Consider the following 16,847-nt stretch of genomic DNA (forward strand, 5'->3'; position numbering starts at 1 on the left):
TAGCGAATCGGAAAGGTTGGTGGAGTCAGCGAGTAAATGTTGTATTAAACAAATTCCATGTGTATTAAGTCTGCCATTATCGCTATCACCGCTGCGCTTATTCGCCGTGATGATTCAACAAGGATGCGCCCGGACCAATCACACCCTTTACGGATATATCAAGTAAATGAACTATTTGAGTTTGCGAGGATTACTGTAGAAGCATTTTGATGTGTTTACACGTAATGTGTCGCAATACTTCAGAAGAATAGACGCATGACATTTTGCCATTTATATAATTGGCTACACAGTCCGCGGTGGCCTTTGAGTGAGTGAGTGAGTGAGTTTGGTTTTACGCCGCTTTTAGCAATATTCCAGCAATATCACGGCGGGGGACACCAGAAATGGGCTTCACACATTGTACCCATGTCGGGATTCGAACCCGGGTCTTCGGCTTGACGAGCGAACGCTTTAACCGCTAGGCTACCCGACCGCCCCCGGTGGCCTTTGAGAATACCCTGGCTTGTTTTGTTTTTTTAAATATTTGCGTTGTTTCGTTTAATACAAACGCAATGGACATCCTTAACTAACTATATATGACTTAATTTGGTGTCAACAAACTTTTAACAAAATTTACAGATTGAACAAGGCTACTGTTTCGAATTGTCCGCGGCCTTGCCGATAACCATGACAACAGGCTGTCTAACCTACACTCACGTTTGAACCTTGACATGCAATGAGTTCGCCTCATGTATAATGTACTGATGCGAGATTTAGCGGGCAGGTTGTACGTGAAGACTTATCCTCGACATTTCATAGGTTTCGGCCTCTCAGTACGTCCCCAAACATTTAGATAACTCGCTTTACCCCGAAGTACTAGACATTGCTGCGTCGATGTGTGTAAATAACTGTCGCTAATGCCACGAGTCACTTAGACTGGCTTTCCTTACATTTGTCACCCTACACCTCGGCTATTTACTGTTAAAGGTCGCTAAAAACAATATATTTTTGCAATTTTAGCTTTCTCTTTGTTTCGACTACTATAGCAACATGGTTCTAAATACTGTTACACATCCGTAAACCACGATAAGAAGTTTGTTTGTTTGTTTATTCTTTAACTCCGCACTCAGCAATAATCCAACTATATTTCGGTGGTGTGTAAATAATCGAGTCTTGACTACACAATCCAGTGATCGACATCATGAGCATCTATCCACGCAATTGGGATACGATGACATGCATCAACCAAGTCAACGGGCCTGACCACCTGATCTTGTTAGTCGGCTCTTACGACAAACATAGTCGCCTTTTACGGCAAGCATGGGTTGCTGAAGACCTGTTCCTATCCCGGATCTTCACGGGCGCACGACAAGTAGGAAACAGTGGTGTAGGGTATGTGTCTCTGTTACCGTGATAGACACAGGAGTGGCTGAATAGCCTAGTAAGTTAAAGCGTTCGCTCGTCACGCCGCACCTGGGTCCGATTCCCCACATGGGTAGAATGTGTCCACTTCCCCACCGTGATATTGTTGGAATATTGCCCAATGTGGCGTAAAACAACACTCACTCAGTCAATTGATAGACAGGTGTGGCCTTGCCTGGTGTAAAAAGCGTTCGCGACTCGCGCCATAGGCCTTGATTCGATTACCAACACGGGTAAAATGGGTAAAATTCATTTTTGGTGTACTCCGTCGTGCTGGAATGCTGTCAAAGGTAGCCACTCACTTCATATACGGACATGGTGCAATGTTTAATAACATTGCAGTTGGGAAACGCACGGTATCGCCTTATGTTGCCACATCCAGAAATGTTAGGTGGAGCTGAATCTTCAAAATGAAGATACGTGCTTCATCACACGGCAGCTACACACGTGTTGGGGGCACGGGTGCCCCAGTCGTCTAAGGCGCAGCGACTCGCTGTGCAGAGTTGCGTCCCTTGGGCACGCCAGAAACCTATGACTGTGGGTTCGAATCCTGGTTCGCCCCGTTTATGTTTCTAGGTTTGTCAGCACCATACCCGTGCTCGTGGGTTTCACCGAAGTGGTAAACGTCCGAGACCTGCATCACTTCGGGCTTTCGACCAACATTCAGCTGACACGCCGCGATATAACTGGAATATTGTTAAAAGCGGCGTAAAACCCAACTCACTCACTCACTCCTTCACATGAAGCTGACACAACGTGAATTTACTGACATACTTTCCAAAGTTGCGTAAACCCAACTTCCTTAATGATATCGTTAAAAGCGACGTTAAACCCAACTCCCTCACTCAATATATGCGACGTTAAACTCACGCTTCGATGATATAGGAGAATATTCTCAATATGATGTAGTTCATGCATATGTCGACCAAGTATAGATCAAATATAGAAAAGGCGTTTGGGTTCCAGTTCCTATGTCGTGCTCTCCCCGACATCCGTCAGACCGGGCATGGATTTTGAGGTCAGTGCCAACATCCTCAAAGCCACCGCTAAAGTCAATGTCAAGGCCGCGCTCGTTAAGGGGACGCAATCCATCGCTTCTGCAAGCGGAGTTCTAGTGCAAGGTAGGTAACCATTTAGAATGAGCATTATTATCGCTGTTTGTTAACAAACCAACAGTATCCGAGCATCCTATAACCTATGTAGCTATATACATTGTTTTTGAAAATCAGTGTTTTATTTCATTTACAGGTCAGCCCCAAAGTATAACCATCAAGGTAATTAGAACTTTTTTATTTATTCTATTGTTTTATATTAATATACAGAAAGAGTTATTCATCATCAATAAATCTATCTCCCTTAAGTCTATATTATGTGTAGGCTCCTGGATAAAGTAGATCTGAGGATGTGTAGTTTTAACTACAATATGAGAATTAGGTGAGTGAGTGTCATCGTACCCTGACGGCGTGGATCTCAGCTGGTTAGTTGGACCACTTTTTGATGTGGATCAGGGGCTGTCGGGTAGCCTAGTGGTTAAAGCGTTAGATCGTCACGCTGAAGACCCGGGTTCGATTCCCGACATGTGTACAATGTGTGAAGCCCATTTCTGGTGTCCCCCGCTGTGATATTGCTGGAATATTGCTAAAAGCCGCGTAAGACCATGCTCACCCACCCACTCACTCACTAACTCACTCACTGATGTTAGAATAGGATCCGGGTTGGAATAGGACTTCAGCAACCCATGCTTGCCGTAAAAAGCGACCATGCTTGTCGTAAGAGGTGACTAACGGGATCGGGTGGTCAGGCTCGCTGACTTGGTTGATGCATCTCATCGTATCCCTATTGCTCGATGCTCATAATGTCAGTTATTGGATTGTCTGGTCCAGACTTGATTATTTACAGACCGCCGTCATGGGCCTGGAATATTGCTGAGTGTGGCGTTAAACAAGAAAAAAGCAAAGATTGTGTACAGGCCGTCATGTTGCTGGTTATGACGTTAAATAACACTGTCTTTTCTGGTTCATTTGCTCGTGTCTACCTCTATCACTTTTATTGTTTGGTTTGGTAATGCATTACTTGATGTGGATATCTATATTCACTGCAGAAACACTGTTTGAATTAGGATCACATTTGACTCCTTGCATGATCAGGTTCCCAAAGATCTCAAAAGCGGAAGCTACAAACTGAAGGTGACAGGAAGTGGTGGTTTGACCTTTAGTAACGAGACAACGCTGAGCTACAACCACAAGAGCATGTCCATCTTCATCCAGACGGACAAGGCCATGTACAAGCCTGGTCAAACAGGTCAGTCGACGAAACAGACAATTTACGGGGCCTAAAAGTCAGGGAGTGTCCGAGAGCGCCCCGGAGCGTCCGTGAGGTTTCATAAGACGTCCGGGAGTAACTTAACAAGTTCATTAAAATCACATCTTGGTTTTCGCTACCGCTAAACAATGATCTGAAGACATCCCATTACGCAATCACAGGAGTGTCTAGTCCGGACTCGATTATATACAGAACGCCGCCATATAGTTGGAATATAGCTGAGTGCGGCGTTAAACAAACAAACAAACGAAACATCACATTGCCGGTCACGCCAGAACGACCAATCAAAGCCCCGCTTAACAGATTGGGAAAGTGATCGGAATGCTTTAAAATTTTCTAATCATGCAACTTCAGAAAGGTTAACACGGAGTATTCCGAAGAAGTAACTGGATGTACGACTGATTCCCTCCATAATTATCATCGTCTATCTCTTGCTTCAGTGGGATAAGCATTTGAAACAAGTGAGACTTGCACAGCTCCGTGAGAAGTAAATACTTCCAGAATGAGGAATGACCTGTTCTTACAGCCAGTCTTCAAATTGTAAATCCAAAATTTTGTCCTTGTATTTTTTGTAGCGTAGTATGGAAGACGCCAGTTTCAAACCCGTGTTGTCGATATCTTGTTAAATAGTCATTTAATTGATCGGTCAAAGTTCGCGAAACGTCGTTCTGACAAGACCTGTTAAAATGGTAAGAATCGAAATCAGTAACAACTGTGGAACACAGGGTCTTCTAGTTCCATTTGATTCAGTTGGAATTGGTAGGAGCCATTGCTATTCATCAGTCCGGAGGGTCCAACTATTTTCTGATGAATAAGACGTAAACTTGCTGATCATGAAGCGCCAGGATTCTGTCGAAGGTGCCTATGTATATATCCAACTCCCCATCTGACTGCCCCTCGCACTTAGGGTGGTGCCACGACTTGCACTGCTCCCCAGAAACGCCTTTACAGCAACGGTTGCCACCCAGCAAATGTTGCTGATTGTTCCCCGGACACTGTTTAGTAAGACCTCAATTGATTAATGATATTTATGTATCATGCTAGTGAGTGCATTAGTTGACATACGCACATTAATGAATTGGTATTTAGGGGTTTAATGAGTTTGGGGTTTCCATCATTGTGAACAGTATTTCAGAGGTTTCGCGGCCAAGAAATAAACAGCGTTTCAGGTCATTGAAACAAAAAAGCACGAGTATGGGTGGATGAGTGAGTTTGGTTTCACGCCGCTTTTAGCCATATTCCAGCAATATCACGGCGGGGGACACCAGAAATGGGCTTCACACATTGTACCCATGTCGGGAATCGAACTCGGGTCTTCAGCGTGACGAGCGAATGCTTTAACCACTAGGCTACCCGACCGACCCTTACGGGTATGGTGCGAGTAGAAAACAGTGGTTCTGGTTGGTAATTTCCTCTTCATATATGACGCTAAATTACTTTGCGATGTGGATCTATAATTATTTCATTCGTTGATTTCAGTCCATTTCCGGGCCTTTGCCATGTTCCCCGACATGAAACTGTACACCGGCGACATGAACGTCGACATCTTCGTGAGTAACATCTTACGGCTTTACAAATTATTTCTTTTAAAATTAAGCAAACAGCAATTCACTAATTGTTGACTTTTGACAATGTGCCAATACACAATGTTGGACATACATTAAAAAAAGTTCGAAATAATATTTACAAATAATTATGTAGACAATATATTTTAATTTGTGATAATATCCCAGAGTCTCTGCATCGTCGTCATGTATAAATACACCATGTGTTTCAATGTTTACAGGATCCCAACTCAAACAAAATCAAGCAGTGGGTGGCGGTGAAGGACGCTAGCGGCGTCATCACCAACTACCTCCCCACCTCCAGCCAACCTGTACTCGGTGACTGGAAGATCAAGGTCACAGCCGGTGTAAGTAGTTCATCCCATTATCTCTGACTAAGAACAGAGGCCGCCTCCGTGGTCTAGTGGTAGAGTGTCCACCCGGAGTGCGGAAGGTACGGGGTTTGGTCCCCATACCAAAAAGACCTTAAAAGATGGTACTTGTTGTTACCCTGCCTGGCACTTAAACAATGACCTCAAACCCTATGTCACGTCACCTCCAAAGAACCGAACGTGCCAACATACATTCATCGTTCATATGTGATTGATAATGTATTTATTACATCTATATTGAAAAATCTGTGACTTGGTGATAATTCTGAATCTGTATGTCTTGCAGACTGTGACAGAAGAAAAGGTGTTCACCATCGCTGAATATGGTAAGATTTATACAAGAACATTTCTCCGACTGAATTAGTGAATGAGGTTACGAGTTTGGGTTTACAACGTGTTAACAATATTTAGCTATTTCACGGGGAGAAACAGGCTAAACTCAAGAGGTTACTTGAACGCGGATGGCGAGCGTTACGTACGGACGCTTCAGAACTCCGAAGCCACCCGACTGACTCATCCGGTTAGAAGGGCATGTTTACAATTAATCACAATCTGACTAAAATTGAGCGTCGTTCATCGGACACAGTGTCTTGGCGAATTTTGTGTCATTGTTCCACGATTGTGTTGATCGTAATTCATGCTTTCAGTAACTTGTTTGCCCTGTCCAGATTCGATCATTTTCAAGCCCCTGATGAAGCTGGAGTGAGTGAGTGAGTGAGTTGGGTTTAACGCCGTTTTTAACAGTATTCCAGTTACATCACGGCGTGTCAGCTTAATGTGAGAGGAAAGCCCGAAGTGACGCAGGTCTCAGACGTTTACCACTTCGGTGAAACCCACGAGCACGGGTATGGTGCTGACAAACCTAGAAACATAATCGGGGCGAACCGGGATTCAAAGATGAAACTGTTACATAGCTGACTACAACTCACTCATGATGTATCTGTCATTGTACATGATAATCACTGAACGGTTTTCGTTCTTTCAGTTTTGCCCAAATTGTCATTGTTCCACGATTGTGTTGATCGTCATTGTTCCACGATTGTGTTGATCGTAATTCATGCTTTCAGTAACTTGTTTGCCCTGTCCAGATTCGATCATTTTCAAGCCCCTGATGAAGCTGGAGTGAGTGAGTGAGTGAGTTGGGTTTAACGCCGTTTTTAACAGTATTCCAGTTACATCACGGCGTGTCAGCTTAATGTGAGAGGAAAGCCCGAAGTGACGCAGGTCTCAGACGTTTACCACTTCGGTGAAACCCACGAGCACGGGTATGGTGCTGACAAACCTAGAAACATAATCGGGGCGAACCGGGATTCAAAGATGAAACTGTTACATAGCTGACTACAACTCACTCATGATGTATCTGTCATTGTACATGATAATCACTGAACGGTTTTCGTTCTTTCAGTTTTGCCCAAATTCGAGGTAACAGTAGAGCTACCAAGCTATGGACTTGTGTCTGACGACCACATCACTGCCACAGTCAAAGCCAAGTAAGTCAAGAGTGTCCTTACATTGTAATGTTACAAGGATTACAAGTATTCAAAGTGAACCTATTTAACATGCAACTGACGTCAGGTGATCTCTGTAAGAGTTGAGGTTTAGCTGTTTTTGTATTCAGCGATGTTCTCACCACATAACGACTTCAAGGTCCGCGACATCGGCTAACACGAAATTGTTTTTATCTCCGAAATAAAATATGTGCCCATCACCCCAATGCTAGTCGTAAGAGGCGAATAAATTGAGAAACGGAGGATTCCGAGGCAAAATCTATCACTAGCAACCTGTGCTGATCTTAAGAAGTAATCGGATCAGATGGTCAGGCTCGGTAACTTGGTTGATGGCGAATCAACATATCCCGGCCGTGTGGGTCGCTCGGGTGGTCAGGCTCGCTGACGTGGTTGAAGCATGTCATCGATCCCAATTGCGTGGATCGATGCTCATGATATCAGTCACTGGATTGTCTGGTCCAGACACGATTATTTACAGACCGCCTTCATATAGCTGGAATATTGCTGAGTGCGGCGTTAAACAACAACCAAACCAAACAACCATGTAGGTTGCTGCTCATGATATCAATCACTGGAGTGTCTGGCCCAGATTCGATTATTTACCGGTCACCGCCATTCAGCTGGAATATTGCTGAGTGTGGCGTTAAACACAAACTAGGCACATGTTCTGCCCCGGAACACAAAATGGGGTTACTTTCGGGAGAATGTTTCCCTGCCTGTTTTCCGTCAAAATTACCCCATATAAAACAGGTTGACCAGTGTTTCGTTATCTCATCACTGATGGGTCCTTATCCAGGTACACCTATGGCAAGCCGGTAAAGGGAACGATCAACTTGGAGGCCAAGCTGGAGAGGTACTACCGGCCATGGAACTACCACGGAGCGGAGCCCATGATCACGAAGACAATGGCTGTGAGTTACTTATGTTTGTTTGTTGTTTAACGCCACACTCAGCAATATTCCATCTATATGATGGCGGTCTGTAAGTAATCGAGTCTGGACCAGACAATCCAGTGACTGATATCATTAGCATCGATCCAAGCAATTGGGATACGATTACATGAATCAGCCAAGTCAGCTAGCCTGACTACCCGAACCCGTTAGTTGCTTCTTACGACAAGCATAGTCGCCTTTTAGGGAAAGCATGGGTTGCTGAAGACCTATTGTACACCGGATCTTCACGGGTCGACTTATATACATGGGAGTGGCAATTAGTAGTGATAGCAACAATAATTTGAACAGTTGCAGTAACAGTAGTAGCAACGGCATCAGTGATAGAGGTAGTCGTCGTAGTTGTAGACCACGTAGATGAAGTCGTAGCCTTCATAATAGTTGTTGCTGTAGTAGAATTAGAAGTGGTCGTTGTTGCCGGAGTATTCGTATTCGTAGTAGTTATCATTCTCCTCCCAGTACATGTCGAAGAAGTAAATCCAGAAGTAGTATTGCGTATTGGTTGTACTAGTAGATGCGTATTGTCGTAGTAGTAGTACATGCGTATTGTCCGTAGTAGTAGTAGTAGTAGTAGTAGTAGTAGTAGTACATGATCTGTGGTCGTAGTAGCAGTACATGCATATATTGGTCGTAGTACTAGTATATGCGTATTGATCGTATAAGGAGTACGTGCGTGTTGGGCGTTGTAGTAGTAATACATGCGTATTGGTCCATGTAGTAGTACATGCGTATTGGTTGTACTAGTAGATGCGTATTGTCGTAGTAGTACTAGTAGTAGTAGTACATGATCTGTGGTCGTAGTAGCAGTACATGCATATATTGGTCGTAGTACTAGTATATGCGTATTGATCGTATAAGGAGTACGTGCGTGTTGGGCGTTGTAGTAGTAGTACATGCGTATTGGTCGTAGTAGTAGCACATGTGTGTTGCTCGTAATAGTAGCACATGTGTGTTGCTCGTTATAGTAGGACATGTGTGTTGCTCGTTATAGTAGCACATGTGTGTTGGTCGCAGTAATGGCACATGCGTTTTGGTCGTAGTAGTAGCACATGTGTGTTGCTCGTAATAGTAGCACATGTGTGTTGCTCGTAATAGTAGCACATGTGTGTTGCTCGTTATAGTAGGACATGTGTGTTGGTCGCAGTAATGGCACATGCGTTTTGGTCGTAGTAGTAGCACATGTGTGTTGCTAGTAATAGTAGCACATGTGTGTTGCTCGTTATAGTAGGACATGTGTGTTGCTCGTTATAGTAGGACATGTGTGTTGGTCGCAGTAATGGCACATGCGTTTTGGTCGTAGTAGTAGCACATGTGTGTTGCTCGTAATAGTAGCACATGTGTGTTGCTCGCTATAGTAGCACATGTGTGTTGCTCGTAATAGTAGTACATGCGTTTTGGTCACAGTAATGGCGCATGCGTATTGGTCGTTGTAGTGGTACAGGGTTTTGGTCGTACTTGTAGCATACATGCGTATTGGTTTTAGAAATGGTACATGCGTATTGGTCGTTGTAGTAATGCATACGTATTGTCTAAGGAGTGGTATATACGTATTCATCTTAGTAGTAATACATGCTTATTGGTCCGTGTAGTAATACATGCGTATTGGTCCATGTAGTAGTACATGCGTATTGGTCGTGGAAGTCTTCAACGTGTTATAAGTCGTTGATGTAGTTGGAACAGTAAATGACGGAGGTCGTGTAGGTGTAGTAGGGACATAAGTAGAAGCTGCAGCAGTAGCAAATAGTGTTTCGGGTTGAATCCTTGGCTATTTGCTTCCTTCCTTTTTATCGCTATCTATATCGACATGTGATGCATTTTTCCAGATTGATGGCGAGAGCAAGGTGACGCTATCCCTTGCTGACATGAAGAAGGTGTTCCCTAATGGCCTGAATAACCAAAAGATCGAGGTGACCGCCAATGTTACGGAGGGCTTGACTGGTATAACACTGATTGGATCCAGCACGGTCAAGATCTACCAGTACGCAACCAAACTGTCATTCGCCCCGTCGGACCCCAAGACTTTCAAGCCTGGTCTCAAATACATCGCCTATGTGAGTTGAAACAGTCCGCTTCAAGGAATAAAACAACTGTTAAATTGTCACCTAAAAAACTAAATTATTAACAAAATGATCTTTTCTTAAATTAACTGATTTTATGGTAGCTGCTGTTGATTGGGAACATGCCTCTTTCCAAATGAACGCAATGTCATTTTTTCATTTATGACGTATATTATGTTCTGAAAGTGTTGCTGACACTGATTCAGAATTACATTGGTCATCATCGTTGTGTTTCCGCAGCTGCAAGTCCAGCAACAAGACGGTCGCCCAGTCCAGACAAGGACCCAGCGTGTGACCGTGAGCACAAGAGTGACAAGTCAGATCAAACAAACGACTACTCCCGCTTTCTACTACCCCAGAACGACTTCCTACACCATCCCGGACCAAACTTTCTCAGTCCCAGACACAGGGCTTGTGCCCATTGAAGTCCACGTCCCCGCCAATGCCAGCAGCGTCAGTCTTACAGTAAGTACAACCAGTATGTAGTTAACCAGACCCAGAGGCGAAGCAGTAGCTTGTTGTCAGGTTACAGTAGTGAATGAGTGAGTGAGTTGGGTTGATGTGGGAGAAAAGCCCGAAGTGATGCAGGTCTCAGACGTTTACCACTTTCGTGAAACCCACGAGCACGGGTATGGTGCTGACCAACCTAGAAACATAATCGGGGCGAACCGGGATTCGAACCCACAATCATAGGTTTCTGGCGTGCCCAAGGGACGCAACTCTGCACCGTGAATCGCTGCGCCTTAAACGACTGGGCTAGCCGTGCCCCCCAGGTTACTGTAACATGCAGCTACAGACAAATTTAATCCCATTATAATCATATATTTGCCCCGATTCTTTCCATCAAGATATGCCAAACCAGCGTAGAAAGCAGAAAGTCACATTAAATACACCTTTATTGACCGCCCAATTCAAACAAAGGATATCATCACTCAGCTTTCTAAATCGATACGGCTGCTCTAATTCGTATCTTGTCGCCGTTTGACTACATGTTGTCAGTCGCAGTTTCTGCTTGGTAAATTGCTTTACCACCCATTGTCTTTATTTTCCAAAGGCTCGGAACAAAAACAACCTTCTTTTTGTCAATTTGGAACTGCCCTTTTACGCTCATTTTCGAGATACAGAAAGCACATATACCGATCCGAATGCTTCGTTAGTACCAAGAATGAAAGTTTATTTGAAAGATCACCCGACGTGACCCCCTATGTCAGTTCTTAAGGTAGAAGGTTATCAAATCGGAGTGGAAAATATTTGAATGATATTAAGCTTCATATTGGTTGTCCACCAGAAAGTGATTCAAAACGAAAAATACAAAAACCGCGTATACAATCACACTTTTCGTTTCGATCTAATTTGTAATAGTTCTCCTGCAAGAATTCGCCCCACAAAGACACATCTATGGTCTTGGTTGTAGGTGAAGTATGGCAAGGTTTCCACCAGCAAGTCCATCGAGAAGAGCTACTCACCCAGTGACAACTACATCCAGCTGCTCCTGAAATCGCAACAACTTTCAGTAAGTATCTCAGGTCTCTGTCTCCAACTGTGAATGTTTTGTTTGTTTGTTGCTCAACGACATAATCAGCAATATATATATGACAGCGGTCTGTAAATAATCCAGTCTGGACTTGACAATCCAGTGATTGATATTATGAATATTATGGGGGGGGGGGGGAGGGGCAATGTAGGAACGTGGCAGATTGCGTCGCAAACAAAAGTAGACGTCAAATGATATTTGAATGAATCGTAATGACAGAATTTGATTGTGTTTTACAGGCCGGAAGCAATGTGAATTTCGACGTCAAGGTCACCGAATCCATCAGCGAACTGGTCTACCAGGTATGTTGTGTATAACACAAACATATACTTCAGTATCTCATATTACAACAGAGAATGAGATTGAAGCTTTCCTGTTGCTCATACGTGCCTGCTCCTCTTGTCCAGATGCTAACTTTACCTGATATTCCACCCAGGTGATGTCTCGTGGTTCCATCGTGGACACTGGCTACATCAACAAAGCAAACCTCGCATCATTTTCCATCCCGGTTACATCCAAGATGGCGCCTAATGCCCGGATCATTGTGTATTACGTCAGGAAAGATGGAGAGATTGTCACCGACAGCGTCAGCTTCGATGTGGATGGCGCGTTTGAGAACAAGGTAAGCATTGCAATAGTCCGATATATAGTTGAATATTATGAGGTTTTTGGGGATGAGGCTACTTAGAGACTGACCATACTTCTGCAAAACCAAATATATTTTAATTAAACCTATGAGCCTAACTATGGTTTTAGGAAAAAACACCTTGCAACAATGGCACTTTTGTGGCAGACAATTTCATCCACGGTCTGAAGCATATTTGCTTTTTTCGATTAAATCCAAGCCCCCACTTCCCCCAATATCAAATGGTCGGTCCCTCACAGTGTACAAGAGCTGTTGTTGTCATTACTATTACTTTCAGCCTGACTATGGCCACTCAGCGTCACTCAGTTGTATTTTTGACTCCAGGTGTCTATCTCTATGGACAAGACAACTGCCCAGCCTGGTGACAGTGTCAATGTACAGGTCACCGCTGACCCCCAGTCACTGGTCAACCTCCTGGCCGTAGACCAGAGCGTCCTCCTCCTCAAGTCCGGAAATGACATCACACAGTCTGAGGTAGGTCAAGGTCCTGCAAGGTCTGGTGCCGACATGACACACACAGTCTGGGGTAGGAAACACAGGTGTTGTTGCTAACATGACGTACACAATATCAGAAGGACAAGGCATAGCCACATTTTTCTGGTGGCGACATGACTCTCACAGTACAGGGTAGGTCAAGGTGATATTAGGCTTTGAGTCGATTCACACATTCCCAGGTTATTCACTGTGTGGCCAAGTGTTGCCCAGCACAGAAAAGCAAATTCTACAAAAAAGCAAATTCGACAGTCTAACCACTAACACATTTCATCTTGAAACACTATTTTTATGATCCGTTTGATCACAGGTTATCAGTGAACTGAAGTCATACGACACTATCAAGAGTGTAGGTGGAGGAGGATTTGGAGGCCCCATTCCTCTGGGTGCAGTTGCTCGCCGGAAGAGGATGGTCCTACCCTGGGGAGGCTGGTGGGGATTCCCCACCTACTATGGCGGAAGTGACGCCAACCAGATCTTCAAGGTATGTAACCGTTAGGCAATATCACGCACTGTAAGCTGTCGCTTTACACGCGAACACAAATCGGAAGGGAATGTTGTTTTCCTTTTCTTCGTTCCTCTCGTAAAAAATATATATATTATTTTAAGTATAATCACTATAAATCCGAGGTTGACTGTGTTTGATAAACACATTTGAGAACATTGGCTTTAAACATTGCCTGAGTTCTAGCGTAGTTGTCTGCAATGGATACGTTTTCCATTGGTATTTCTTCATTGTGTTTATCTGTACTGGTAGAAATAGTGAATAGTTATATTGATGCATTTACTCTATTTGTAGCTGTACATAGAAGTCGGGATTTTCTTGTCTCACACATTTTCCAGTTATTGAGGCAGTTAAATATTACAATGAATAAAAGTCTCAGTCTATACTGTGTGTTCTCTACATGTTTCGAAGCTGCAAAACAATATTGCCATGATTAGAAATATTCATATTTTATTCCAGAACTCCGGGGTGGCTGTGATGACTGATGCTCTTGTGTACAAATACGTCAAGCCCTACTGTAAGTTACATTTTTTTAAATATAAATACATATAGTCATATAACAAACACTTATAAAACAACATTCAATACAAAACCGTTATTCATCTAAATGCCAAATAACGTTAATTTGGAACCACACACACACACACACACACACAAACACACACACACACACACACACACACCAGATGTCCAGAAAACCAGCAACACCGTTTAGTTTCTCCTTCCCGCGAATTAGTTCTATGCAGTGACTGAAAACAAATGTGTCGCCGAGGCACCCCAATTATAGGCAATGAACATTATTAGAAACGGACGAGATCTCACCTAGATGCCCCTCACTAAGTATCACAAAGCCCCTAATTGCAATAAACCATATAATCTATCTACGGCGGACATTTGTTCCCATTAATAATTGGTTATGGATGACGTCAGATCCGGTGCGGTATTTCGAAAAGGGAATGGCTGTCCCGCTTCCTGGAGGAGTGGCTGGCCCGCTTCCTGGAGGAGTGGCTCATCAAACAGCTGCTCTGAAGGAAGTTGAGAAAATTCGGTCTGATTTCCCTGAAACTTGGCTGTGGACCAACATGACCAGCGGGTAGTTACAGAAGGAATATATACCCCCATCATATCCCTGTCTCCCCTGGAAATGTGCTGCTGCGCTTCTTTTGCTCTGGCTGTTGTGTTCTACCCAATGACATCCTCCGCAAATTTAAACAATACCGCGACCGTGATTGCCGATATAGACACAACGCCTTCGTAATACGCGCCTGTCATAACTGTGTGCATTCCTGAAACAGACTCTAAAACCAGGGAATGATCTTGTGGCCCTTGTGTTAATCTTTGTTCCCGAAAACATGGCCACATGCATTATTTTGGTGAACTGGCAGACTCTTAGTCTTACCTTAGCGTTTTGCCCTCACGCCTGCTAGGATAAAACGACTTGACCATAGGTTTACTGCTTTGATCAGGGAAGATTAGAAGCATTGCATCCTAACAGTGAAACTGAATGAGTGATCGCCAAGGCTATGATCTTTACCTTACCAGGACATGGTCTGTTGACACAGTTTTACGTTTATTTTGTTAGACATATTTGGTTCTAAATTAAATATGTTAATTGGAGAAACATCAAGAGAGTTTGCCCGAGTATAAACCTTTTGTTCTTATGTCTGAAACATTGTCGACATGATTTGTTTCACTCCCACACTTATTCCATCTCCCCGTGGGGCCCCGGAGAGGAATGTGTCACCAGGACATCATTGCCTGTCGCCAGAAACCTATGATTGTGGGTTCGAATCCCGGTTCGCCCCGATTATGTTTCTAGGTTTGTCAGCACCATGCCCGTGCTCGTGGGTTTCCCCGAAGTGGTAAACGTCTGAGACCTGCGTCACTTCGGGCTTTCCTCCCACATTAAGCTGACACGCCGTGATATAACTGGAATACTGTTAAAAGCGGCGTTTAACCCAACTCACTCACTCATTGCCTGTCTTAAGAGGCGACCGAATTGGCTACCAGTGAAGATCCGGGTTAGAATTGATCTTCAGCAACCCATGCTTGTCTTTAGGTGCGACTAACGGGATCGGATGTCAGGCTCGCTGACTTGGTTGACGCATGTCAACGTATCCCATTTGCGGAGATCGATGCTCATGTTTTCAATCACTGGATTGGCTGGTCCAAACTCGATTATTAACAGACCGCCGTCATATAGCTGGAATATTGCTGAATGCGGCGTTAAACAACAACAAAAAAACAAGACTTTTTCAGTCTATAAGATTATGTAGCCGTTTCTTAACGTTCGTTATCGAGCATGCCTTACAATACAGCATCCCAACAAGTTATAAGATCTCCATTAATGTTTTTTGGATAATTTGAATAAAGACCCTTTTGGTAATTTAGGCCTGACATCATGGCGTGCTAACATAAACATTGTACTCCCATTAACTGTTTTGGCTTTCTGTTGAAGTATACACTATAGATAAGGCCGTATTGGAATCAGTACATGTCCTTAAGGGAATACAGGCTCCTGAAACTTTGAAAGAAGTTCAGAAAGTTCGTACTGCCTTCCCAGAGACATGGTTGTGGATGAACACACCTGCTGGGTAACTAAAGACACACAGTAGTTATAGCTGCTTCTTGTGCATTTTCCACCTGTGTACCACGCTCCGTGACTCACGAGATTCACCTTATAACCTCATATTGGATCATAAAGTCATATATATGACCATAATGTTATGTCAAAGGATGTGTTAGAGCATTAAACGAAATACATTCAGATGAATAAATAAATAAATAAATATATAAATAGATAAACAAAAAACATTGTACCCGTATTCACATTGAGAATTATTTGACATGATCTCAATATCTTATATGTACTTATATTGGTATCGCGAGTGAACTCGTCCTACATCTTCTCCCCACAGAAGAAATACACACATCGGAATCCATAGTTCTCTTAACCGAACACAATGTAAACATTATGTCCCGTTAGGCAGTCTTTATTAAAGGCACGCTACCTTTTTATTAACTGAAGAGGTACTTATTTCAAGAAAGTAGATACACTTGCCTATAGCTAGAGGAGGGCGTGAATATTTTACTTTTGATATGTATCATTGTCATGGTTTAATGACTTTCATAGACAAATTGTTTAGACTTTACAAATAAAAACACAAATTTTAATTCGTTTTAATATATTAACCTAAAAATATTTAAATGTGTAGGTACATGTGATAATTCAGATATTGCTCTCCGAAGGATATAATTAAATATAACATACTATATACGACAAATTATATTGACAGGACGTTAAAGGATAAACACAAATATCATAGACACCAGTAATATGTAGCCATTGGGTTAGATGTCATCATCTATAGCATCGTCTGAGGTGCCGAAATTCGCTGTGCACTGTTACGTCCCTTGGGAACGTCAGAAACCTATGGCCGTGGGTCGACTTCCGGTTCGCCCCGATTTATGTTTCTGGGTCAGCACCATACCCGTG

The 16,847-nt window shown here is 43.3% G+C and overlaps 1 protein-coding gene across 12 annotated transcripts in view; it reads left to right on the plus strand.

The window, feature by feature from the left end:
• Window positions 1–16,847, plus strand: part of LOC139450535 (CD109 antigen-like) — a 58,163-nt gene that overhangs the window by 15,738 nt on the left and 25,578 nt on the right. For 10 of the 12 annotated variants that reach the window (XM_071232267.1, XM_071232265.1, XM_071232275.1 and 7 more), the window contains exons 3-18: window positions 2,368–2,522; window positions 2,650–2,675; window positions 3,549–3,702; window positions 5,203–5,273; window positions 5,510–5,635; window positions 5,946–5,985; window positions 7,065–7,149; window positions 7,964–8,078; window positions 9,941–10,168; window positions 10,415–10,639; window positions 11,589–11,687; window positions 11,948–12,010; window positions 12,145–12,330; window positions 12,679–12,828; window positions 13,157–13,330; window positions 13,811–13,868. In XM_071232267.1, coding sequence (XP_071088368.1) covers window positions 2,368–2,522; window positions 2,650–2,675; window positions 3,549–3,702; window positions 5,203–5,273; window positions 5,510–5,635; window positions 5,946–5,985; window positions 7,065–7,149; window positions 7,964–8,078; window positions 9,941–10,168; window positions 10,415–10,639; window positions 11,589–11,687; window positions 11,948–12,010; window positions 12,145–12,330; window positions 12,679–12,828; window positions 13,157–13,330; window positions 13,811–13,868 — 1,955 coding nt within the window. Of the gene's footprint in view, window positions 1–2,367; window positions 2,523–2,649; window positions 2,676–3,548; window positions 3,703–5,202; window positions 5,274–5,509; window positions 5,636–5,945; window positions 5,986–7,064; window positions 7,150–7,963; window positions 8,079–9,940; window positions 10,169–10,414; window positions 10,640–11,588; window positions 11,688–11,947; window positions 12,011–12,144; window positions 12,331–12,678; window positions 12,829–13,156; window positions 13,331–13,810; window positions 13,869–14,281; window positions 14,445–15,809; window positions 15,946–16,847 lie in introns of all 12 variants that reach the window. The other 2 variants (XM_071232276.1, XM_071232274.1) reach the window with 2 other exon arrangements.

This window comes from Haliotis cracherodii, unplaced genomic scaffold (assembly GCF_022045235.1).
Source record: "Haliotis cracherodii isolate W230 unplaced genomic scaffold, xgHalCrac1.p SCAF_8, whole genome shotgun sequence".
NCBI classification, from domain to species: domain Eukaryota; kingdom Metazoa; phylum Mollusca; class Gastropoda; order Lepetellida; family Haliotidae; genus Haliotis; species Haliotis cracherodii.